Here is a 21,785-nt window from a genome sequence, read left to right as displayed (position 1 = left end):
TTAACTGATGTTTGTTTATTCCTTTCAATGAAAAGGCTTAACGAGTCAGTTTTGATCAGCCAACATGAAGTTGTAATAATGTCTTAATAATAAAAGTATGTTCACTACATACACATTATCCAAGTTTTTATGTCAGTTATGTCACTCTTGTGATTACATTTGTTTTAGGAATTTGTTTTCTACAGTCTTACTGTTTATGTTACTGTAATTTATATGTCCCAATGCTGTATTTACATGCATACATCTACGGTAACAAGTGGCATCCTGAGGTAAATATTAAAATATTTTCAATTATCAATTGTATTTTTAGGAAATATTTCATACCACTTAACTATGTTAGTGTCCATTGTAATGTACCTGTTTTTTCTCAGATTTTCATCTTATATTTATCAAGTGGCCTGCATGTTTTTTATATTTGTAAGAAAAATAAAAACAGATGATTTGTTTTTCATGATTATAAATTGCTAGACAAGTAATTGTTATTAAAACTGTATTTTTGTTCCCTTTCATTGAGCTAAATGGGCAAAATCACAACCATAGCAGAAGTAGTTCAAGAGCATGAAAAACAAATTAAAGTAGAACATGATAACCATCTTAAAACAGATTTACAGCTGCTGAGCTGTCATAACAACAAACAACGCAGAGGAATGTGGCTGCTGTAATGTTCTGGCTTTTTAAAGACTGGCCTTGGAACAGCCGGACTTTGTGATGCACACTGGTCAGTGTAACTTAAAGGATAACTTTCGGTTTTTACAACCTGGACTTTATTTGTAGCATTAAATACGACCATTTAGACACCCAGACAACTTTGGTGGCATTTGGAGTCGTTTTGAAGAAATTAGCCACAGAAGAGCGGCGCGTATATCCGTATAATGCGAGTAATTGGGCCACCCGTGCGTAGCCTCTATAAACGCATAATCTGCGGCGAAACTCGTTCATATTCCAATATTTTGTTATGATATGCTGGCGCTATTCCCTCTGAGCCCGTGGTGGCATGTTATCAACATCCAGTGTCTCTGGACAACTACTTCTGACATTGATGACGTCATTTTCGAGCGCCGCGCGCTGCGAGCAACCAGCCACAACACGGCTAACTCTGCGGCGGTCGGCTAGTTTAGCTGTAGTTTGCGACTGTTATTTTTCACAAAATGGATGAATATTTTTCCGACTCTGAGGTGGTGGACGATGACTTTGTTTACGATGGACGTCCTTACCGTTTGTGCCAGAGTACACGGACGAGGAGCTCGTTGAAAGGAGGACGAGGCAGAGAGAGGAACAGCTGGCCAAACAACAACAAACGGCTGCGCGTCCACGAGTAGACGGTAGCTGGTGGTGTTCTAGTGGACAATGTTCATCGATGACAACAGAGGAGGAATGTCTCTGTTGCTCAGAGTAGGACTTGCGGCCAGGAGATACGCGTCTGGATGTGTCAATAAATCTGTGTCACAACACTGGAGGATATCCGCGCAATGATAAACTTCTGGCAAACAAAACCAAGCGGCGCGGCGCTCGAAAATGACGTCATCCACGTCAGAAGTAGTTGTCTGGAGACACTGGATGTTGATAACATGCCACCACGGGCTCAGAGGGGAATAGCGCCAGCATATCATAACAAAATATTGGAATATGAACGAGTTTCGCCGCAGATTGTGCGTTTATAGAGGCTACGCACGGGTGCCCCAATTACTCGCATTATACGGATATACGCGCCGCTCTTCTGGGGCTAATTTCTTCAAAACGACTCCAAATGCCACCAAAGTTGTCTGGGTGTCTATATGGTCGTATTTAATGCTACAAATAAAGTCCAGGTTGTAAAAAACGAAAGTTATCCTTTAACTGTAGCTTTCTACCATTGATTTATTTGTGTAGTCTTCTTCTGTGAAGCCAAATGTTGTGCAGGTCTAATTAATTAAGATCTAATGAAGTAACAGAGAGTCGAAAAAAAGTGTTCTTTAAATGGGGGATTGATGTGTGATCAGAAGACCAATAAAACCCCAAATTCTCAATTCACAGCACCAAAAACATACTATGTGTATCGCATGTATATTTATACAACTCTGATGGCATTATGAAGTGTAATTAAGCTCACCTTGAAATTGACTGCTATTTTTAAAGTGCAATAAACTTAATTATTAAATTTAGTGATGTACATTTTAAATGTGGGTCATATTTATTGCATTCTTCAAGTGAACAGAATTACTACGCAGCTAATAATAAAACCATTAAAACTTATCTTTGACATGCTGACATAGAATATTTCCATAGGATATTATCATTTATGATAAGATGTGGATGGTAACAACAGTCCACAGTCTTCCACTGTTCTTCTGTTTTCCTGAATGGGTCTTCATATTTACAATTCATGATAAAAACCCTGAGAATGTAAACTCATTTCAATTTTACTTACACATTTATATATGTATGGACTTGTTTTCAACTTGAGTTGACGAGACTGGTGCTCTGAGAGTCACGGAAAACCAGTTTATCAAGCATTGTTTGACCTCTGCAGGCAGCCTGGAATGAAAAACAGGTGACAGTTTGCATGTTTCCAGGTGTAATGTATACACCTGTCAGTTTCAGGTGACTTTTAAACCATCTTGTCCCAATGGTGTGGGAAAATATAATCTTACTTAAGTCAGGGACAGGATTAGTGTGTCTCAGTGTGTGAAATGCGCAGGTCCTGACCTGAGGAGGCGGCAGCAGCAGCAGCAGCTTTCTCAGTCGGACCAAGACCAAGGACCAGTTCACTGATGCTTCTCTTTCCAGCTCTGTCTGTCACACGGTTCACTATGAACTGTCACAAAGGTAAATACTTCAACGTACAACTCTACTTTTGTGTCTGAATGTTGTCTTTTGTTCAAGAACATGTACCTTTCCAGGTGGCGTGTCGGACTATCAGGAAACAGCTTGGGCGGAAGCCCCCCCCTTAAAAAAACAAAAAAAACACAATAGTAAGTTGTCATAGACCTATTTTATTAAATGTTTTGTTAAATCAGTTAGTTTGTCAGATATGGCTGTCATAACCTTTTTGTGACAGTAGGTGTCACCCAAGTGCCAGGATCAGTGAGGACTTTTCTTGTCTTTTTTGCTGGGGACATGTCATTCTCCAGCCACACGTCAAGCCAAGTGTTTTCTCCTCTCCAAACAAATGAAAAGCAATGTCCACAAAATGCTCCATATTTTGCCACTCAAATCAGCTGCCAATTTGTTATTGAGCTTGGTACATTAGGGGATTGCCCCTTTAGTCTCTGACTGGTAGGAATTCCTGAGCAGCCGCTCTTCTATCCAGAAATAAACACCGCTCCATTTGAGCCTTTTACCAATGACAATGGACTATTTACGACTGAGGTCTTCTTAATATATATCTTAACTATATATTAAAATAATATATTATATATATGTATATATATATGTAATATACATAAGGAATCCATCACTTATTGGACACGTTACATTGTTCAAATGCGTATGTTCACGTTAAAGTATTTTTTTCCATTTTACACTTTTCGACCTCGAATTTTACTTGCGTAAATGTACTCAGTTATGATCCACCACTGCCGGCTGTTATTGCTGCTACTGTAATGTTTCAGCGGCTTTAATGAACCTTGCCTGACAAGAATAAACCTCTGACAGGAATCTCTGGTGGCTTTCTGGGGCTTTAACCCCCGTGTGGCGGTAACGCTATGATATTACATACAGAACGCTGCCTGAATTGTGAGCTAACGGTGGCTAAAGGATGCTGACTGGGGTTCTGCCCTCATAACCAGACCTTCTTTCCAGCTCTGACTGTCACACGGTTCACTATGAACCGTCACAAAGGTAAATACTTCAACGTACAACTCTACTTTTGTGTCTGAATGTTGTCTTTTGTTCAAGAATATGTACCTTTCCAGGTGGCGTGTAGAACTGTCAGGAAACAGCTGAGGCGGAAGTGCGCCTTCTTCGTGTTGGGTTAAAACGGAGCGGCTTTGACTTGCTGCCCCCTACAGGCTGTATGTGATAGATAAGCAAATAGTATTCGAAATTGTGCAAATCGGTCAAAATAAAAAAGAATTTCAAAATTTATAAAGGCAATGTACAATGAATCTAAGAAAAATAGAAAAAGTATTTTACTCAGCAATAATATAACTCTGCCAAAGAGTATAAAAAATACCTTCTAGTGCAAGAGGAGTGGATTATAGATGTTTACAATCACAGAGGAGGTAGATGTGGTTGATAAAGTGACACTGATTCCAGGTATTGGTACACAGAAAATTTTGAAGAGTAAATTTTACTCAATTTGAGTAAAATTTTACTCCCAAAAATATAGTATAGTATATATATCCCAGTCCAAAAAGAGCAAAATTTACTCTCGTCATAGAGTTAAATAATAATAAGAGTTATTTCTTCTCTATCTAGAGTTCATATTTTACTCCACTAGATTGCCTCAAAATAGAGGTCCAATTCTACTATGAATATAGTTCTATTTTACTCAATAAATCCCTAAAATTTCATAATAAAAACAAATAGAATATTGCAAACAGGTATGCACACGATCACCACACTATCAGTAGCTGCAGATAAGGATGTAAAATACTGCAATAGCCATCAGCCCAGCCAAAACATTTACTAATCACAATTTGGACACAATGTGCTCTTTAAAATTGGGTGGATTCGATAAAAGAGGAGAAAATATTAAAACATTAGAATTTGAGTTATGGGCAAAGAAATTCAGAAATCCATTGTTCATCCCCAGTGCAATAGTTAGCCATTCTTTTATCACAGGAAACAGTACGGAACAATAAATGAACTTGAATCATCATTACTGTATGACATCTGCATATCCAATGCTTTGTAACACAAAAGCTCTTTGACATCAACAACATGAGGTCCTTCTGCAGTACACACAACTTTAAATGCATAAAAACACTCATCCATACACATTGTTTGTAGTGCAAATGTAAACAACAGTATCTGTGAAATACTGCCTTCTCTTAGTTTCAGAATTTAAGACACCAGAAGGATTTTCAATGTTTTCAAAGCACTCGTCAATTTATTCTCAACCTCACATTTTATAGGTTCCTGTAAAGATAGACACTGTTCCACAGATTCTTTTGCTTGATTATGGATATCATCAACAATCTCTTCCATTGAAGTAACCAAAGAGTTAATGACTGTTTGGCCCACACCTGCCATTTTTAGTTCAGCTACTGTAGCAGCACAGCTGTCTTCAAGTCTCTTATTAAGAAGGACTGGGTCAGAAGGGGCACTGTTTGATGGAAAGTCATCAACAAAACGTCCGGCTAAATCTTCAGTTGTAGAGGGGCCTTCACCAGGATCATCACACGCTTCATGTGCTTTAAGATGCTTTGGAAACCCAGAAAAAGTGCCAAAGAAATGAGAACAACCAGGCTGACCACATTTCAGGCCATGTGTCTTTCCTGGACAAAGTCCATGGATCAACGTTAAGTGCTTAAATAGTGAATTGGCATTTGCCTGAGGGCCTTTGCAAATAAAACAAAACATTTCTGTATCAAATCAGTGACGCATCAGAGCCCTTAAAATACATCTTTGCAGTACAGCATCCGAACCCTCCAAACCAAAGCATCTCAAGGTGTCAAAATCAGTGCAGCATCCGAGCTCTCATCTCTTTGACCCTGAGATTCACCTTGGTGGTAGCAGCATCAATCTGGTAAACAGCTGTTTGCAAGAAGTGGTAGACATTGGCCAGATCCCTGTTGTACGAGGTAGCGAAGACTAAATGAGCTTTAAAAAGCTCGTCAAAAGAGGCAAGACAATCTGGTGACTGACACGGGACTGCATGTTTGTCAATCACAATGAAATACTTGTGTATGGCGCTCTTCTGGGTCCCCACAGCCAGTAGATAGGGTTGACGCCTCTGTGTGATGCTGTCCAGATGCCCCTCAATGCTGGTCCCAGTCTGTGACAAGAAAACTTGATTAGTCTTGCTTTTAAAATTAATCAGTTGCAGTTTAGGACCCCATCATCACCACCAGAATTTATTATTGCCACAAAATGCAAGATGAACCACAACATTTTCAGCCTTATATTTTTTTATTCTGCTAAATGTAAAATAAATAAACTTATTCATATCAGCGTATCTGAGGCCCATGGTGATAGATCTGTGGGGAGCCAAATCAGATAAATATCACAGGGCACTCGCTGATTACATATGAGCATGGTCATCGCATGACTTCACAAGAGTTTTAAGGTTTAATATTACTGACAGAACAGGGAGTCTTCTTAAACTTTCATTAAACTGCAACATTACCTTGATAAATTTCACAAGGCGGTCAATGGCTTGTCTGGCGGAGAGCTTTCCTGGTCTCTTGTTGCAGCCATGCGCTGATGGTGGCATGAGGTGGATAAGGAGCACGATGGAGGACATCTCACGGTCCCATCCTGAAAATACAAGAAAATTCAGAAAGACATTTTGACTAAGATGTTTATATTTTTGTTCCAAAACCATTTCCCTCTTCCATTATTATTATTTCTTTAATTCAAGTGTACCATGTTCCAGTTCTTCTGTTGTGGAATCAGCCTGATGAAGGAGATCTTTAGCCATTTGCTGCGACCGGTTGGGTGGGTGAGCGAGAGCGAGAGTGAGACAGCAGAGATATGGAGATATGGTTGGTCTGTTTTCTAGCATCTCACTGAACTCACCACAAATATCCTGACTGTTATTTATAGATGATGGTAGGTGAAGCATTTTAGGACAAAATTCAAAGAGCAAATGAGGAGACTTTGGAAGATCCCCACTTGATTTGTGCTGAAGCCTCATATGATCCTCAGCTGTCAATGTACATGTGGGCATGTCAGTGTGGTTCAGGGACACACTGGAAAAATGTGACCCTGTCCTTTAATGCTAATGTTGCTCAAACCTTCATCATAATTCCAGGACAACATGAACATTATAAGGACAACTGGTCAGACTGGATTTAATGAGGACAAACATCAGCAGTGAACAACATGAGGAGGGAAATATGAACATTTCAGGTCGTACTGTCCAACATGATTTTAACACTGAGAAATACTTACTGTCTGTCAGAGAAATGTTGTTGTTTAAAATTAATGGAGCGAGGCATTGACAAGTCACTCCTGATGGACACACAGCTGGGTCCAGCTCCAGGTCCAGGTCCAGGTCCAGCAGAGTCTGGTGTGTCCTGATGCTCTGGCCTTCAACACAACACACACAGAGCTTTGAGTGTGAATAATGATGCTGGACTCCCTCCTCTCTGTCCTCACATGGATTCATGCTGCTCAACTCACATCAGCTCACACACACTTTGATCTGGAGAGGAAACACAAATCCTTCATCTGCACATCAGCTATAATCATCCTTTACATAATTTCTCCTGTCAAAACATCAGCTGCTCCTCCAGTGATTGGCTGTTATCTTCTGCTTCATATCAATGTCAGCTGAATGCAGTCACACAGCAGTGTGAGGCACAGCTGCTGTTCTACTATCAGTCCACTAGATGGCGCCATGAAGCTGCAGTCAGGTAAAGAGGAGCCAGCACACACACCTGATGCATGGAGGACCATTGACATCCACTGACACACTGAAGGACAAAGATGGACTGACAGGACATGCTGCCTTCAGCCATCAGTAAGTGGTGCTACACAGAAATAACGACTTTGTGTTCAACTCGTGAGCAGCAACTCTCTCTACTTCTACCCTCATCCCCGCATTTACTCTCTCAAACATCCACACAACATGGCGGCTGTTTTTACCAGCTGCTGTTTCACCTCCTTCATCTCGAGTTCACAGATACACTCAGAGCTGAGAGTTTGGAGAAATGAAGGATGGAGCTCCAGATCGTTGCTGTTTCTAGCGAAGCTAAGCTAACGACAGCTTGTGCTAACGGGTAAAACATTTCAGAGTTCATCACCTTCAGCTGCAGGTTGAGATGGAGAAAATGATCATCGTCACATCAGAAGTGAAAGTGAAAGTAAACTTCCAGCCCCGGAAGTGGAGGCAGAGTTTGACTCCAACCACATCTGTTAACTGGACATTTATTTTTGTAGCCTAAACAATAGACAACATTACAATTCAACACATTCATTTATTCACATGTACAAAAAGAATGAGCTGAAGTTACAGATGAAAAGTTCTTCTGTGTGTTGAATATGGGCCTGATTCCTGCTGCGAATGACAGCCAACACAGCTGACAGTGAAAGTAAGAATCCTACAACAATAATAAACCTTAATTAATGTAATATTCACACAGAATATGAGCTATGAGTTAGCAACAAGCATTCCTATTGGTTGCTGTGTGAGGCTGATTGGGATTGGTTCATGATGTATGCAGACGGAGTCAGTCCCGGCAATCAAGTGTGCGAAGTTCGCTTTTATATTGTTAGCCATCCATGTGCATGTCCAGGGCTGGAATAAAGGTTATGGGTTACAGCACGTCGTCGTATGGATATTATTGTACACCAACACAAGACATGGTGTCAGGGTGAAAACGACTTTTATGGACGAGGATGGACATCGCTTGAGTACCATCACCCCGTATGGACTGGGATGCCAGCAACCTGCCAGAGGTATGGCGAAATTTCAAACTTCATGTGGATCTAATGTTTTCTGGTCCCTTCAAGTAGAAAGGAGAGGATGACAAAGGCAGAGACATTTACAACACGTGGACGCTCACAGAAGAGGAATAAAAGGTACTGAAATTTGACTGCTTGTGAAAGACTGCAATTATGCTAACAGTGAGGAAATGATAAGAGACCGTGTAGTTTTTGGGATTCATTCACCGCGAGTTAGAGAGAAGCCACTTAGCGTCAGGTCTGAGCTAACTTTGAATAAAGCAATAGACATTGCCAGGTCTCATGAAATTGTACAAGCACAGCTAAAAATGATCACACAGGAGCAGACGGTACATGCAGTCAGTCGGCACACTTCAAAGGATGCACAATGGAAAAGGAGCTACGATAAGACAAAGAGAAACCCAGGAAATTCTCACAATGCGGAGAGAGACACAAATCGTAAAACATGTGGCTACTGTGGGAATAAAGCTCACGGAGTGAAAGACAGCTGCCCGGCGAAAGGCAAGCAGTGCAAAATATGCAACAAGTGGAATCACTTTGCAAAGGCATGTCGCTCCAAGCAAAAGAAGGAAGTACACACAGTAAGTGAAAAAGAAATTGATGAAAATACAGACAATGAGGATTTATTCATTGATGCAGTAACACAAGGAAATGACATTAAAGACACTGAACAAGCTTATGCAGATATTCAAGTTGGCCTTCACAAAACTGCAGTCAGCTTTAAGTTAGACACCGGAGCCTCAGTTAATATTATTCCCACACATATGTATAAAGCAGTAGGATTAAAGTACGTGTTGCAGCCCTCCAGTCGCCCACTTTATGGCTATGGTGGCGACGACTAACCCTCAGAGGCAAGTGTAACATTAAATGTCAGTACAAAGGCATCCAGTTAATGCTGAAGTTCCACATCGTAGACACACCGTCACCCCCAGTGCTAGGACTAAAGGCCTGATTGGACTTTGGTCTCATCAAACTCATACTGTCCGTCAGTGGCACTCCAGAGGCACATATGGAGGAGTTTGCAGACGTCTTCACAGATATAGGACTTTTCCCAGGTGAATGCACAATCCACATCGACCCCAATGCTATACCTGTGGTGCACCCACCAAGACGTGTTCCTCTTGCCCTGCGTGATCGCCTTAAGGCAGAACTGCAAAGCATGGAGAAGCGGCAGATCATTGTAAAAGTCACAGAACCAACAGAATGGGTCAATTCAATGGTTGCAGCAGAAAAACCACGCACAGGCAAGCTGAGAGTATGCCTGGACCCTAAAGACTTGAATAAGGTCAACAAACGACCACATTACCCCTTACCCACTCTCGATGACATCACATCTAAGCTGGCAGGAGCCTGCTACTTTAGTGTCATGGATGCCAGGTCAGGCTACTGGGCTATCAAGCTCACAGAGGATCATCCAAGTTGACCACCTTCAACACTGTTTTTGGTCGCTACAGATTTCTCCGCCTTCCCTTTGGACTGAAATCAGCCCAAGATGAGTTTCAGCAGAAAGTCGATGAGACCTATGAAGGTCTACAGGGTGTCATGGCAATTATTGATGATGTTCTCATACATGGCAAAAGCAAGGAGGAGCATGACAAAAATCTCCAAGCCATGCTACAACGCTCCAGAGAGCGAGGAGTCAAGCTCAATCCAGAGAAGAGCACAACCTGTTCCACAGAGGTCAGCTACTTTGGACATTGCATTACCAAAGATGGAATCAAGCCAGATCCAGCAAAGATTGCTGCGGTACAAGACATGGAGCCACCAAAAGACAAAGGTGAGCTTGAGACTATCCTTGGCATGGCTAACTATTTATCAAAGTTTGCCCCTATGCTCTCAGACATCAATGCCCCCATGCGTCACCTGTTAAAGGAGTCAAGTGAGCTCATCTGGGATGCACAACATGACAAGGCATTCAGGAAAATGAAGGAGCTGGTCACACGAGAGCCAGGTCCAATACTAACCTACTTTGACCCCAGCAAAGAGCTCAGGCTACAAGTTGATGCATCAAAATATGGACTAGGTGCAGTACTGCTACAAGAAGGCAAACCCATTGGCTACGCATCTAAGTCACTCACAGACAGCGAAGTCAACTATGCCCAGATTGAAAAAGAGCTGTATGCCATCTTGTTTGGTTGCAAACGTTTCCACCAGTATGTCTATGGCCGTCATATCATTGTGGAAAGTGACCACAAGCCCCTTGAATCTATCATGCAAAAACCACTGCACAGGCAAGGACATTCCTGTCTCAGACACTCTCTCCAGGAAGTCACTGTCTGACTACGACGACACCCTCAGAGAAGGTATGGACATGCAGGTGCAATCAGTGTACAGCAACTTACCTGTCAGTGACAATAAACGAAATGAAATTAGAGCAGAAACTGGAAAAGACACACAGCTCATGCTACTGAAAAAGACAATTAAAGACAGATGGCCAGATGAGAGGAGAAAATGCCCTCAAAGCATCGCAGAATACTGGAATCACCAAGATGAGCTTTTCCTGATGAATGACATCATGTTTAAAGGTGAGAAAATCTTATTCCTGTCTCACTACGCACAGAGATGCTGTCACTAATACATGCAGCACACATGGGTATGGAAAAGTGTAAGCAGAGAGCCCGTGACATCCTGTTTTGGCCTGGGATGAACAAACAGATTGAGAAAATGGTTGGAGAGTGCCCCACCTGTCTCGAACACAGACCCTCAAACACTAAAGAGCCCCTGATAAATCACAAGATCCCTGACAGACCGTGGCAAACTGTTTACCTGGAACAATGAAAACTACATAGTTACTGTAGACTATTACAGCAGATACTTTGAGCTCGACAAGCTGTATAGTACAACAGCTTCTGCTGTCATTCACAAACTGAAAGCAGCCTTTGCCAGACATGGCATACCAGAGACTGTTGTGTCAGACAACGGCCCCCAGTACAAGTGTAGAGAGTTTGAGACTTTTGCAGAAACATGGGAATTCACCCATGTCACCACTAGTCCACACTACCCCCAAAGTAATGGTCTTGCCAAGTCACTACCTCCTAAAGTACCGCAACACACCAGTTGACAACTTCAGATCACCAGCTCAGCTGCTCATGAGTCGTCGCTTACGCTCTATCCTACCCAACACCCCCAAGCAGCTTCAGCCCAAGGTTGTCAGTCGCAGAGATGCTCACAGTAGGAGAGTTCACCAGCAACACCAGAAAAGATACTACGACAGGTCAGCCAAGCCTATGACACAGCCGCACGCAGGACAAAACATTCATTTCCAGGAGCAAGGACAATGGAAACCAGGTGTTGTTGTCCAGCCTGCTGACACTGACAGATCTTACCACATGCACGCACACCTCAAGGACAGGAGTACAGGAGAAATAGACGTCACCTTCTTGACACGAAAGACACAAACAACACACCTTCTGACATGAAACCTGACCACAGTGAGCAGCACTCGCCACAAACCACACAAACTACTACTAAGTGAGACTGTTCCTTCCACTGCCCCTTACCAGACCCGGTACGGTCGAGAAGTTAAGCCCAGGACAGTTTTGGACTTATAACAACAACAAGATGAAAAGATGTATTAGGGTGTAGGTGGATCGCTGCCCTTACATAAAAGAAAAAAAAAAAGAGAAAACTGTTCATTATTATGTTATGTGTTCTCTTGAAGTTTATTCTTACTGCACTGTTATTTGAGCCTAACCAAATGTGCAGTGGTTATATACAGTACTGCATTATTTCTGAGTTAGCTTTGCTGCATATGATGATTTGAGTAACATGGTCATTGACAGGGGATGTCAATGACCATGAAGGGGGATGTAATATTCACACAGAATATGAGCTATGAGTTAGCAACAAGCATTCCTGTTGGTTGCTGTGTGATGCTGATTGTGATTGGTTCACAATGTATGCAGACAGAGTCAGTCCCGGCAATCAAGTGTGTTTTTATTGGAACAAGAGCCACAATTCAAAACAACACACAGCAGAGGGTAGAAATCTGCAGCATGTCCACAATTTAATGATCACAGCTTCCATCTTTAAAGGACTGGAAGTGGAAGAAGGTCACAATGTAAATGAGGAATATTTTCAATCACTTTGAATCATTTTGGACAAAGTTCAATGATTCATTTATGATCATAAACCTAAAGATTTCTATGACTGTGATCCTGCACAGACTCAACTGATCTGTTCAGCAGTGAGAATGTTTCTCTAACTGAGTTTCTCCATCCTACAGAGAACACAGAGACACTGAGGAACCAGACCAGAACCCAAAGGCAGGATAAAGAGGTTCATTGAATGTGGTGTTGAAGGTGTGGAGGTGGATCAGTGTGTCAGAGGAGACTCTGTAGAAGGACACAGTGCCAGCAGGATAGTCCACATACACTCCTACTCTGGTAGAGACGCAGGAGGCAGAGAGGGATGTTATTCTGTTCTTGTGACAGACGATGTAACGATCACCATCAGAGCACAACAGACTCCAGGACTGATCATTCCGTCCAAACTCACAGTCTTTACTGTTTCCTTTCCTTTTGATTCTTCTGTAACTCACTGATACAGAAAGTCCTCCTCTCCACTCAACTTCCCAGTAACAGCGACCAGTCAGACCAGTTCCACACAGCAGCTGAACATACCAGTCAAACCTGTCTGGATGATCAGGATATGACTGATGTTCCTTCACCAGTGTCGCCTTCCTGTTGTTGTCAGACAGTTTGATGTTTCTGTTCACTGTGTTTGTGTCGATTGTGAGTTCACAGGAATCTGATGGAGAGAACAAGAAGAAAACAGCTGCAGTTATTGATCTATCATCTGTTCATTGATCCACAGTTTGATGATGACATCAGAGACGTGAATGAGTGATGTCACAGTTTGAAGATGGTTGAATGTGCGCTGCTTTGTTTTCATCAATCAAATGAAAAACACACTCACACTTTCTCAGACCTGGTCTCAACCATCGGACTCCAGCAGGCTCCACCCTGAAAGGAGGAGGGGGGTCAGACCAGCACATCCTCTTTCAGCAGGCAAACATGGACGTTACATTACTCTCTCTCTCACACACACACACACACACACAATATGTTCATCCTGCCTGCTTCTACCTGCTGCACCTAAACCTCTTCACCTCCACCATCTGCTCACACACTGACACTGACCCACAGGATGTTGGTGTGTGTGAAGGAGGAGGACAACATCAAACCCAGCGACAGACACTCCCAGACTGTTTCCCTCCAAAATCTCTCAAGTCTCAGAAAACCTCTTCCTGATATAAAGAGCATCATTTCATGTGTTGGGATGTTTTGTGCATGTTCCTGTTACTGTGGTACGACGGACCAATCACACAGCAAAGACTTGTTGGAACTTCTGAAGCCAGCGTCGTGTCGGCCTCTCGGTTCGTCTGTCCAAACGAACCAGGTCTCCAGAGACTGAACCATCTACAGCAGAGACCCAGAGTCTCTCTGTCCTCTCCTGTGTGAGGCCCACTCCTTCAGCTCAGCCTCCACCTGCTCCAAACACCTGCATTAAAAGCTGCATCCAGCAGCAACATCTGGTCCAAGACTTGTCCTGCATGAACGCTGAACCTGCTGAAGCCGCTTCTGGACCTCACAGTCGTCCTGCCGTCATCCTTCACCACACACTGCCAGAGGTAATGTCCATCCATCATGTACTGTTCATGGAGCGCTCCACAGTCTTCTGACCAGAAATACTCTGATTCACCTCTGCAGGTAGGAACATCCCTGAACTGTCACAGATTCTCTCTCATTATTAAATCTGCCTTCATCATTTCCTTATTTGAATCTGTTGCCTTCTTATATTCTAAGTTGTTTCAGTTATTGATATCTTGCTCTTCCACCTGTGATTATTAATTATCAGTCTTACAGTGTCTTCACTAAACAAACCAGCAGAGCTTTAATCATTTATTATTAGACATGGTTCTCCTTCTCTTTTCCCAGATGTGACGATGCACCACATGTGATCTTCTCTCTGTGCTCATTAAAGTGTAAATATTGTAAATCAATTAAATATCTGAGACAAGTCGTTGTGACTCTGTTCTGCGTAAATCTTTTCAGCGACTTGGTGTCTAAAAATTCATGTATTTACAACCCATGTTCACTGTGAAGACCATGTTCACTGCAATTGTTCGACACTGATGAAGGAACAGTCCAACATTTTGAGAGACACACCTGAATGTAGAACCTCAAAAGTCCAGCCCTGTTCTGTGGCAGTCAGGTTGGGACACAGTTCTAACTGAATATAACTGCTTTGGAGTTATTGGAAGGTTGTTTTATTTCTTTTCAGGACAAAATGGATATTTCTCAAAATGACAGACAGTTCATTTACCATCCAGAGATCTGTCCAAGCTGCATCAATTATTACCAACAGGTCATTATCATGTTTGTTCCTGGAGATGTTCTCCTTCAGACCTCCAACACAAATATCTCCTTTCTATGTTCAACCAGTGTTTCTGTTCTGAGCAAAGGAAAATGACTTCCTACATGTGTGACTGTTCATATCAAACTCACATCCACCATCAACCAAAAAGACAGACAACATGATTCCAGCTCTTCCTCCTCTATCACACTGACTGTCTGTGGCTGCAGCAGGCCTCTTCATACCTGAGAGTCTTCAGGCTCCAGTGTGGATCCTCCAGTCCAGCAGACAGCAGCTTCACTCCTGAGTCTCCTGGATGATTGTAGCTCAGGTGCAGCTCTCTCAGACGAGAGGGGTTGGATCTCAGAGCTGAGGCCAGAGAAGCACAACCTTCCTGTGTGATCAGACAGCCTGACAGCCTGAAAACACACAGAACAACACAGATGGCAAACCATCTCAGGGTACTGCTGTGTCCATCAAATCTTTGCTCTCAAAATGCAGAGATCTGATTGGCTGAACAGCATCATGTGAGATGATTTACAACACATGCAACTGGTCTGTGAGTTTCCTGGGACACTAAACCAGGGCCGAAAAGGATAGAAAAGATGTGCAGGTTAAAGTAGAAACTTTAAATTAAAATGGAATAATTCTCAACCATTTCTGAGGTGTAGGTCATTCAAACTACTTCACACTCAACACTGTACTTCCTTGAGTCCTCAGCAACACACCCACTGTCAGGCTGGCACTCAGATCAGGACTTAACACACAGTTTTATTCAGGCAACCCAGTAACCTCTTCGCTTTGTGCCAAACAAACAGGCTATGAAACATACACTAAAGCGAGAACAGGAAATCACAAGCAATTTATTCATACACGAAAATAAACAAGTTAACGGAAAACGCTCTAAACGAGGCCAGGAAATAAATCACTATGGCTACAAAATTAGAAAACGAAAACGCTCCCGAAGGAGGAAGAACACAATGGCTATGAAAAGATTAACTCAGCAACAGAAAGAATCAAACTAGAAAAACTACCAAAACAAAATACACTCCTAAAAAAATGGAGGATCAAGAATATAAATAACAAAGTAATCAAACAGAAAATCACTCTTAATGAGGAAAAACTATTCGGCTAAGCTATTAACTGGAGAAAGAAAACAGAAACTAGATTATCAAAGTTACAAACAAAAAACACTCACGAAGAGGAACAAAGGCTTACGAGAAATTACGCTGAGGTAATGGCAATGGGCAATGGACAAAACAGGCTTGGGTGAATCGACCTACGGACAAAGACACACTGGCACAAGATAAGGGAGACGCAGACTCTTTAACACGTGGAGGGTAATCAGGAACAGGTGGAGACAACAGGTGATCAGGGCGGACAGACAGGACACATGAGGAAGGGCAAGTGCTCTGAAACTGGAGGAGAGTTAGACCTTCAAAATAAAACAGGAAATGACAAGACAAAACCCAAAGACAAGACAGACCTCACCACAGTGTGACACCCACCAAGTGTGAAGTCCATCAGATGAACAGTTGTTGAGAAAATGGAAGGACAGACTGACAGACAGAGCTTCTTTGCTTTGTGGGAATTAAGCCAGAGTGAATTAACTAATACAAGGCAAAATTAAGAAAAACAGTCAAGATGGAAAAAATCTCCCAATGAAAAGAAGTGAAATTGGAGAAGCTGTTTAATATTTATGGACTTCTGAGTTTTAAGAAATATGTCAACACTTTAACAACAAACAGTAACCTGATCTGACCTGAGAGTTTCCAGTTCACAGTGTGGACTCTTCAGTCCAGCAGACAGCAGCTTCACTCCTGAATCCTGCAGGTTGTTGTTACTCAGGTCCAGCTCTCTCAGACTGGAGGACTGGGAGCTGAGAACTGAGGACAGACCTTCACAGCTTCTCTCTGAGAGGTTACAGTTGCTCAGTCTGAAGAAGAAAATAATGAAGAAGAGTGAAAATATTCTCCATTAGAGTCAAAAACAACACATTGAATTAATTCTGAATTCAACAACATTTCTACACACTTACAGAGCTTTGTTGGAGGCTTTGACCACTGGCAGCAGCTTCAGAAGAGCCTCCTCTGAAGCAGAGAATTTCTTCAGGTCAAACACATCCAGATCTTTTTCGGATGACAATAAGATGAAGACCAGAGCTGACCACTGAGCAGGAGACAGTTCATCTGTGGAGAGTCTTCCTGAACTCAGGGACTGTTGGATCTGATTCACCAGAGAACAATCGTTCAGTTCATTCAGACAGTGAAACAGATTGATGCTTTTCTCTGGAGAGGGAGCCTCCTGGATCTTCTTCTTGATGTACTCGGCCGTTGCCTGATGGGTTTTTGAGCTGTTTCTTGTTTCAGTCAGCAGGCCTCGTAGGAGAGTCTGATTGGTCTGCAGTGAAAGACCCAGGAGGAATCGGAGGAACAAGTCCAGGTGTCCATTTGGACTCTGCAAGGCCTTGTCCACAGCTCTTTGGTAGAGCTTTGTTGATTCAAGATCACCTCTGACTACTTTAGACCACCAGGGGTTTTTTTGTTCCTCTGACAGCAGATTGACTCCAGAGATGTTGAAGGTCAGATGGACATGAAGAGCAGCCAGAAACTCCTGAACACTCAGATGGACGAAGCAGAACACCTTGTCCTGGTACAGTCCTCTCTCCTCTTTAAAGATCTGTGTGAACACTCCTGAGTACACTGAGGCTGCTCTGATATTGATGCCACACTCTGTGAGGTCTGATTCATAGAAGATCAGGTTTCCTTTCTGCAGCTGCTCAAAGGACAGTTTTCCCAGAGACTCAATCATCTTCCTGCTCTCTGGAGTCCAGTGTGGATCTGACTCAGCTCCTCCATGATACCTGACATTCTTCAGTTTACACTGAACCACCAGGAAGTGGATGTACATCTGAGTCAGGGTCTTGGGCAGCTCTCCTCCCTCTCTGGTCTTCATCACATCCTCCAGAACTGTGGCAGTGATCCAGCAGAAGACCGGGATGTGGCACATGATGTGGAGGCTTCGTGATGTCTTGACGTGGGAGATGATTCTGTTGGCCTGGTCTTCATCTCTGAATCTCTTCCTGAAGTACTCCTCCTTCTCTGGGTCAGTGAACCCTCTGACCTCCGTCACCATGTCAACACACTCAGGAGGGATCTGATTGGCTGCTGCAGGTCGTGTGGTTATCCAGAGGCGAGCAGAGGGAAGCAGTTTCCTCCTGATGAGGTTCGTCAGCAGTACATCCATCGAGGTGGACTTTGAAACATCAGTCAGGATCTCATTGTTACTGAAGTCCAGAGGAAGTCGACACTCATCCAGACCATCAAAGATGAACACAACCTGGAACTCCTCAAACCTGCAGATTCCTGCTTCTTTGGTTTCAGGAAAGAATTGATGAACAAGTTCCACTAAACTAAACCTTTTCTCTTTCAGCACGTTCAGCTCTCTGAAAGTCAATGGAAACATGAAGTGTATGTCCTGGTTGGCTTTGTCTTCAGCCCAGTCCAGAGTGAGTTTCTGTGTTAAGACTGTTTTCCCAATGCCAGCCACGCCCTTCGTCATCACTGTTCTGATTGGTTCATCTCTTCCAGGTGAGGGTTTGAAGATGTCTTCACGTCTGATTGTTGTTTTTGGTCTGTCCGGTTTCCTGGATGCTGTTTCAATCTGTCTGACCTCATGTTCATCATTGACCTCTCCAGTCCCCCCCTCTGTGATGAAGAGCTCTGTGAAGATCTGATTCAGAAGGGTCCGGTTTCCTGCTTTAGCAATCCCCTCAAACACACACTGGAACTTCTCCTTCAGGTTGGATTTAAGTTGACGCTGACAAACTGCAGCAGGATGCTCTGAATGAAGACACAATAAATAAGATCATTCAGAGATTCATGAAGAGCACTTAATGGACACCTCGAAGGGCATCATCCCTTCACGGTGTCCATTATCAGAAATTAATGGACGACGCGGTGGCGTGAACCGTCCGACCCGAAGCGAAGGGCATTCTCCCGCTCATACCATGGTCACTTATTTAAAAAAAAAAAAAATTAATATGAAATCAATTATGAATACCTTCATGTTGTTTTTTACCGTTAAAATCCTAGATTTTTCACAAGAAGCGGCTGAGCGGACTATTTAATAACAAGGTAACCAGCTCTGGCCACAGAACCTGCAGCTCAGTCGGGCAGCTCTTATATTAGGCCTAATCAGTGGAGGGAAGTGAGATGATTGCTTAACGTTATGTTACGTTACAAAGTATCATTTCAGAGGACAAGTGCTCCTCTTACCGCTTGTGTTTGTCCAGAGGATGATGCGAAAATTTGTTTCAAAGAATCAACGTCCACAGATAGTTTCCTAAATCGTTTTTATTGCAAGAAATAGCCACACTCTGATCATTAAATGGGTATCAAGCAAGTCAGGATTATGCGCTAGGCTGACGTATTCAACGGCATCCTCGTCTGTTTGGATGCTGAAAGATGTCATGGTCAGCTCACGGTTCCCCTCCCTGCCACGCCGAGCCAAACACAGCTGGATGTCAAACCACACCTTTCTGACGAGGCAGAGGCGTCTCGGGAGACAGCGCAGATGAACATCTGATTATCTCAAGGTCCGACTCAGGGATACAAGGATGGTGGAAGCTGGTGTCTTTCCTTCTCTTTCTGTAACGCTTCAGTATCGCCTTAAAAACAGCATTACTGCCCTTGAACACAGTGTCGCTAATGATGTTGACGTTTCTTAAGTGTCGATTAATGCCGGCGCTCAAACTCCTAAAACTAGCAACACTGTATTCTCCTCCTTCCTTATTCGACTGGACAGACGCATAAAACAGTCGCAAAATGTCATTGAGAGTAGTGGCAGTGTAGCTCTCAAAGTTGATGTCCATGTTAACGTATGTTCTGAGTTTCTGTTGCCACGGTTACCAACTAGCATTTGAGCCAGCGCAATAATTTAGAGCAATCAGGCTATTTGACCGGAACTTCTTTTACAGGTGTCCTGTAACACTTTTTAACGGACACCCTGCAGCCAATCAGAATCTAGTATTCACCCAGACCATGGTATAAGACAATTTAATGACCCTAAAAATACAAACATATTTTCTTCCATCTCTTGAGACATCAGTGAATGTCCCATTTATCCAGCAGGTTAAATCTTTACAGAAATCCTCTTACTGCTCTGCAGACGGTCAGCCAGATCCTCCTCCTTCATTCTCCTCAGGAAGTGCTGTGTGATCTTCAGAAATGCCTCTCTGCTGCTCCTCCTCTGCTCTTCATCCTCATCATCCAACACCTCCTCATCCTTCCTCTGACTCTCTAAGCATTCTGGGTAATCTGAACTCAGAACTTTCTTCATCTTCTTCAGCTCATTCTTCACAAAAGTGACAATGTTCTCCTCCAGCAGCTGGAACAGAATATTATATGAATCACACAAACTGAAATCATGGAACCAAACATCAGATCCCTGTTGAACAGACTGACAGTCCACTGGTCTAAAAAGTGCAGCATGGACATTATTGTGAACAGAAGAGATGTAAAAGTAGCTGTTGTACATGTACAGACCATAAATATGGAATCCAGGTGAGTCTGATGCTGCTGGGCAGACTGACCACTGGGAACCTCTGAGCTCTCCTGGTCGACTCTGTGGAGGAATCATGAAGAATTAGCTCGCGCTTGCTCGTGCTGCTGATCCTGCTATGAATCAACAGTCCAGTCTGCATTTCTCTGCAGCTTTCACTTTACTGTGTTGGTTCACCAGCTGGTCTGGTTTAGTCCCTCCAGTTCTTATTGACCCCTATAATACTGTGAACAGCATCACACAGCTCACACAAGCTAACTGGATGCTACCTGTCCAGCACAAATTGGTGCTGAGTCACAATAAACTTGTAGCAGGTGAAGTCAGTGAAACATCAATACTTTTGTATTTTTTTTGCACTTTTTTTGCATTTTTGAACACCCTGAGTTTCTACCTTTGTGATATCACCCTTAGTTTGTTAATAAATCGGCCTGGAGCCTTTTGTTTTGAGAGAAGTGTCTGAGTTGTGCATTGTAGCAGGTAAAGTGAGTGAAACATCAGAAAACCAAGGAGAAAACCAGAGAATACTGGATCAAACTAAAGCTACGGGTGACTTCACATTGAACTGTGGGTCAAATGAAAACTAGAAGAAACTTCTCTGGGCTACATGAAGGAAACAGGTACAGGTGTTGTTTCTTTTCCACTTGTTTGACACACAACACATTTTTCAGCTTTGTCTCCTCTTTGACTTTCTGCAGCCTTTAGTTTTCCAGAACATCCTTCTCTGCATCAGACGTCGATGAAATCACTGTTTTATACTCATGCAGTCATCAGTCAGAACGTGTGTGTGGAGAAAATGTGAAACAGAAGTCAAGAGTTGAAGACTGGTTCAACTGGGCAGCTTCCACATGTGAGAATATAAATGAATGTGAAGAACGATGCTGAAAATAAAGGTGATGTCGTCCAACATGATTTTAATACTGAGAAATGCTTACTGTCTGTCAGAGAAATGTTGCTGTTTAAAGTCAATAAGATGATCCATTGACCGGTCACTCCTGAAGGACACACAGCTGGGTTCAAGTTCAGGTCCAACTTCAGCAGAGGCTGGTCTCCCATTGATCCTGTTAGACAGAGAGGAAGACCACCAGGGATGGAAATTCACTGTTTATTCTTCAGACACAGAAGCTGCTGGAGAAACTAGCAGCTATCAACAAGAAAAGGACCAACACGCTAAAGTTCAATAAAACATGAAGCTGAATGATTTCAGTCTGTGGATCATCGCTTCATTTTCCCATCAAATATTGGACCAAAGCTGAACTAAACTGACTCATTTCTGAACAGATTTATTTCTAATGTCTCACTAGACTCACCACAAA

General features: G+C 42.8%; 2 protein-coding genes and 1 long non-coding RNA gene across 3 annotated transcripts; all 3 read right to left on the bottom strand.

Annotated features, from left to right (window-relative positions):
* Positions 1–1,809: 1,809 nt before the first annotated feature.
* LOC121627535 lies at positions 1,810–3,930 on the bottom strand. The gene is made up of 4 exons (XR_006008043.1): positions 3,886–3,930; positions 2,872–2,925; positions 2,686–2,794; positions 1,810–2,514 (listed from the first exon to the last, which is right to left on the bottom strand). It is a non-coding gene; the product is annotated as an uncharacterized LOC121627535 (long non-coding RNA).
* Positions 3,931–5,241: 1,311 nt separating this feature from the next.
* Positions 5,242–7,758, bottom strand: LOC121627673. Its single transcript, XM_041966699.1, has 5 exons — positions 7,707–7,758; positions 7,112–7,176; positions 6,511–6,568; positions 6,272–6,402; positions 5,242–5,920 (listed from the first exon to the last, which is right to left on the bottom strand). Exons 1-5 carry the CDS (start codon positions 7,756–7,758, stop codon positions 5,603–5,605), a joined length of 624 nt encoding a protein of 207 aa, XP_041822633.1. The 3' UTR covers positions 5,242–5,602.
* Positions 7,759–12,772: 5,014 nt separating this feature from the next.
* On the bottom strand, positions 12,773–20,155 carry LOC121627158 (NLR family CARD domain-containing protein 3-like). The gene is made up of 6 exons (XM_041965854.1): positions 20,070–20,155; positions 16,949–18,752; positions 16,673–16,846; positions 15,156–15,329; positions 13,471–13,517; positions 12,773–13,302 (listed from the first exon to the last, which is right to left on the bottom strand). Exons 1-6 carry the CDS (start codon positions 20,104–20,106, stop codon positions 12,773–12,775), a joined length of 2,766 nt encoding a protein of 921 aa, XP_041821788.1. The 5' UTR covers positions 20,107–20,155.
* Between the last annotated feature and the right edge of the window lie 1,630 nt (positions 20,156–21,785).

This window comes from Chelmon rostratus, chromosome 24 (assembly GCF_017976325.1).
Source record: "Chelmon rostratus isolate fCheRos1 chromosome 24, fCheRos1.pri, whole genome shotgun sequence".
Classification (NCBI taxonomy): Eukaryota; Metazoa; Chordata; class Actinopteri; order Chaetodontiformes; family Chaetodontidae; genus Chelmon; species Chelmon rostratus.
The sequence above is the reverse complement of the archived record's forward strand: the minus strand, read 5'-3'. Positions and strand labels throughout refer to the sequence as shown.

Bases quoted from the DNA above. Each gene is read 5' to 3' on its own strand.
- LOC121627673 (XM_041966699.1), bottom strand. From the start codon at position 7,758: ATGAAGGAGGTGAAACAGCAGCTGGTAAAAACAGCCGCCATGTTGTGT. The intron at 6,569-7,111 runs GTGTGTCCATCA...AACCGGTCGCAG, and splicing joins ACCTGGAGCTGGACCCAGCT to CAAATGGCTAAAGATCTCCT. The intron at 6,403-6,510 runs GTACACTTGAAT...TTGTATTTTCAG, and splicing joins AACAGAAGAACTGGAACATG to GATGGGACCGTGAGATGTCC.
- LOC121627158 (XM_041965854.1), bottom strand. From the start codon at position 20,106: ATGAAGGAGGAGGATCTGGCTGACCGTCTGCAGAGCA. The intron at 16,847-16,948 runs GTAAGTGTGTAG...TTTCTTCTTCAG, and splicing joins AAAGCCTCCAACAAAGCTCT to ACTGAGCAACTGTAACCTCT. The intron at 13,303-13,470 runs GTGAGTGTGTTT...TCTCTCCATCAG, and splicing joins GAGACCAGGTCTGAGAAAGT to ATTCCTGTGAACTCACAATC.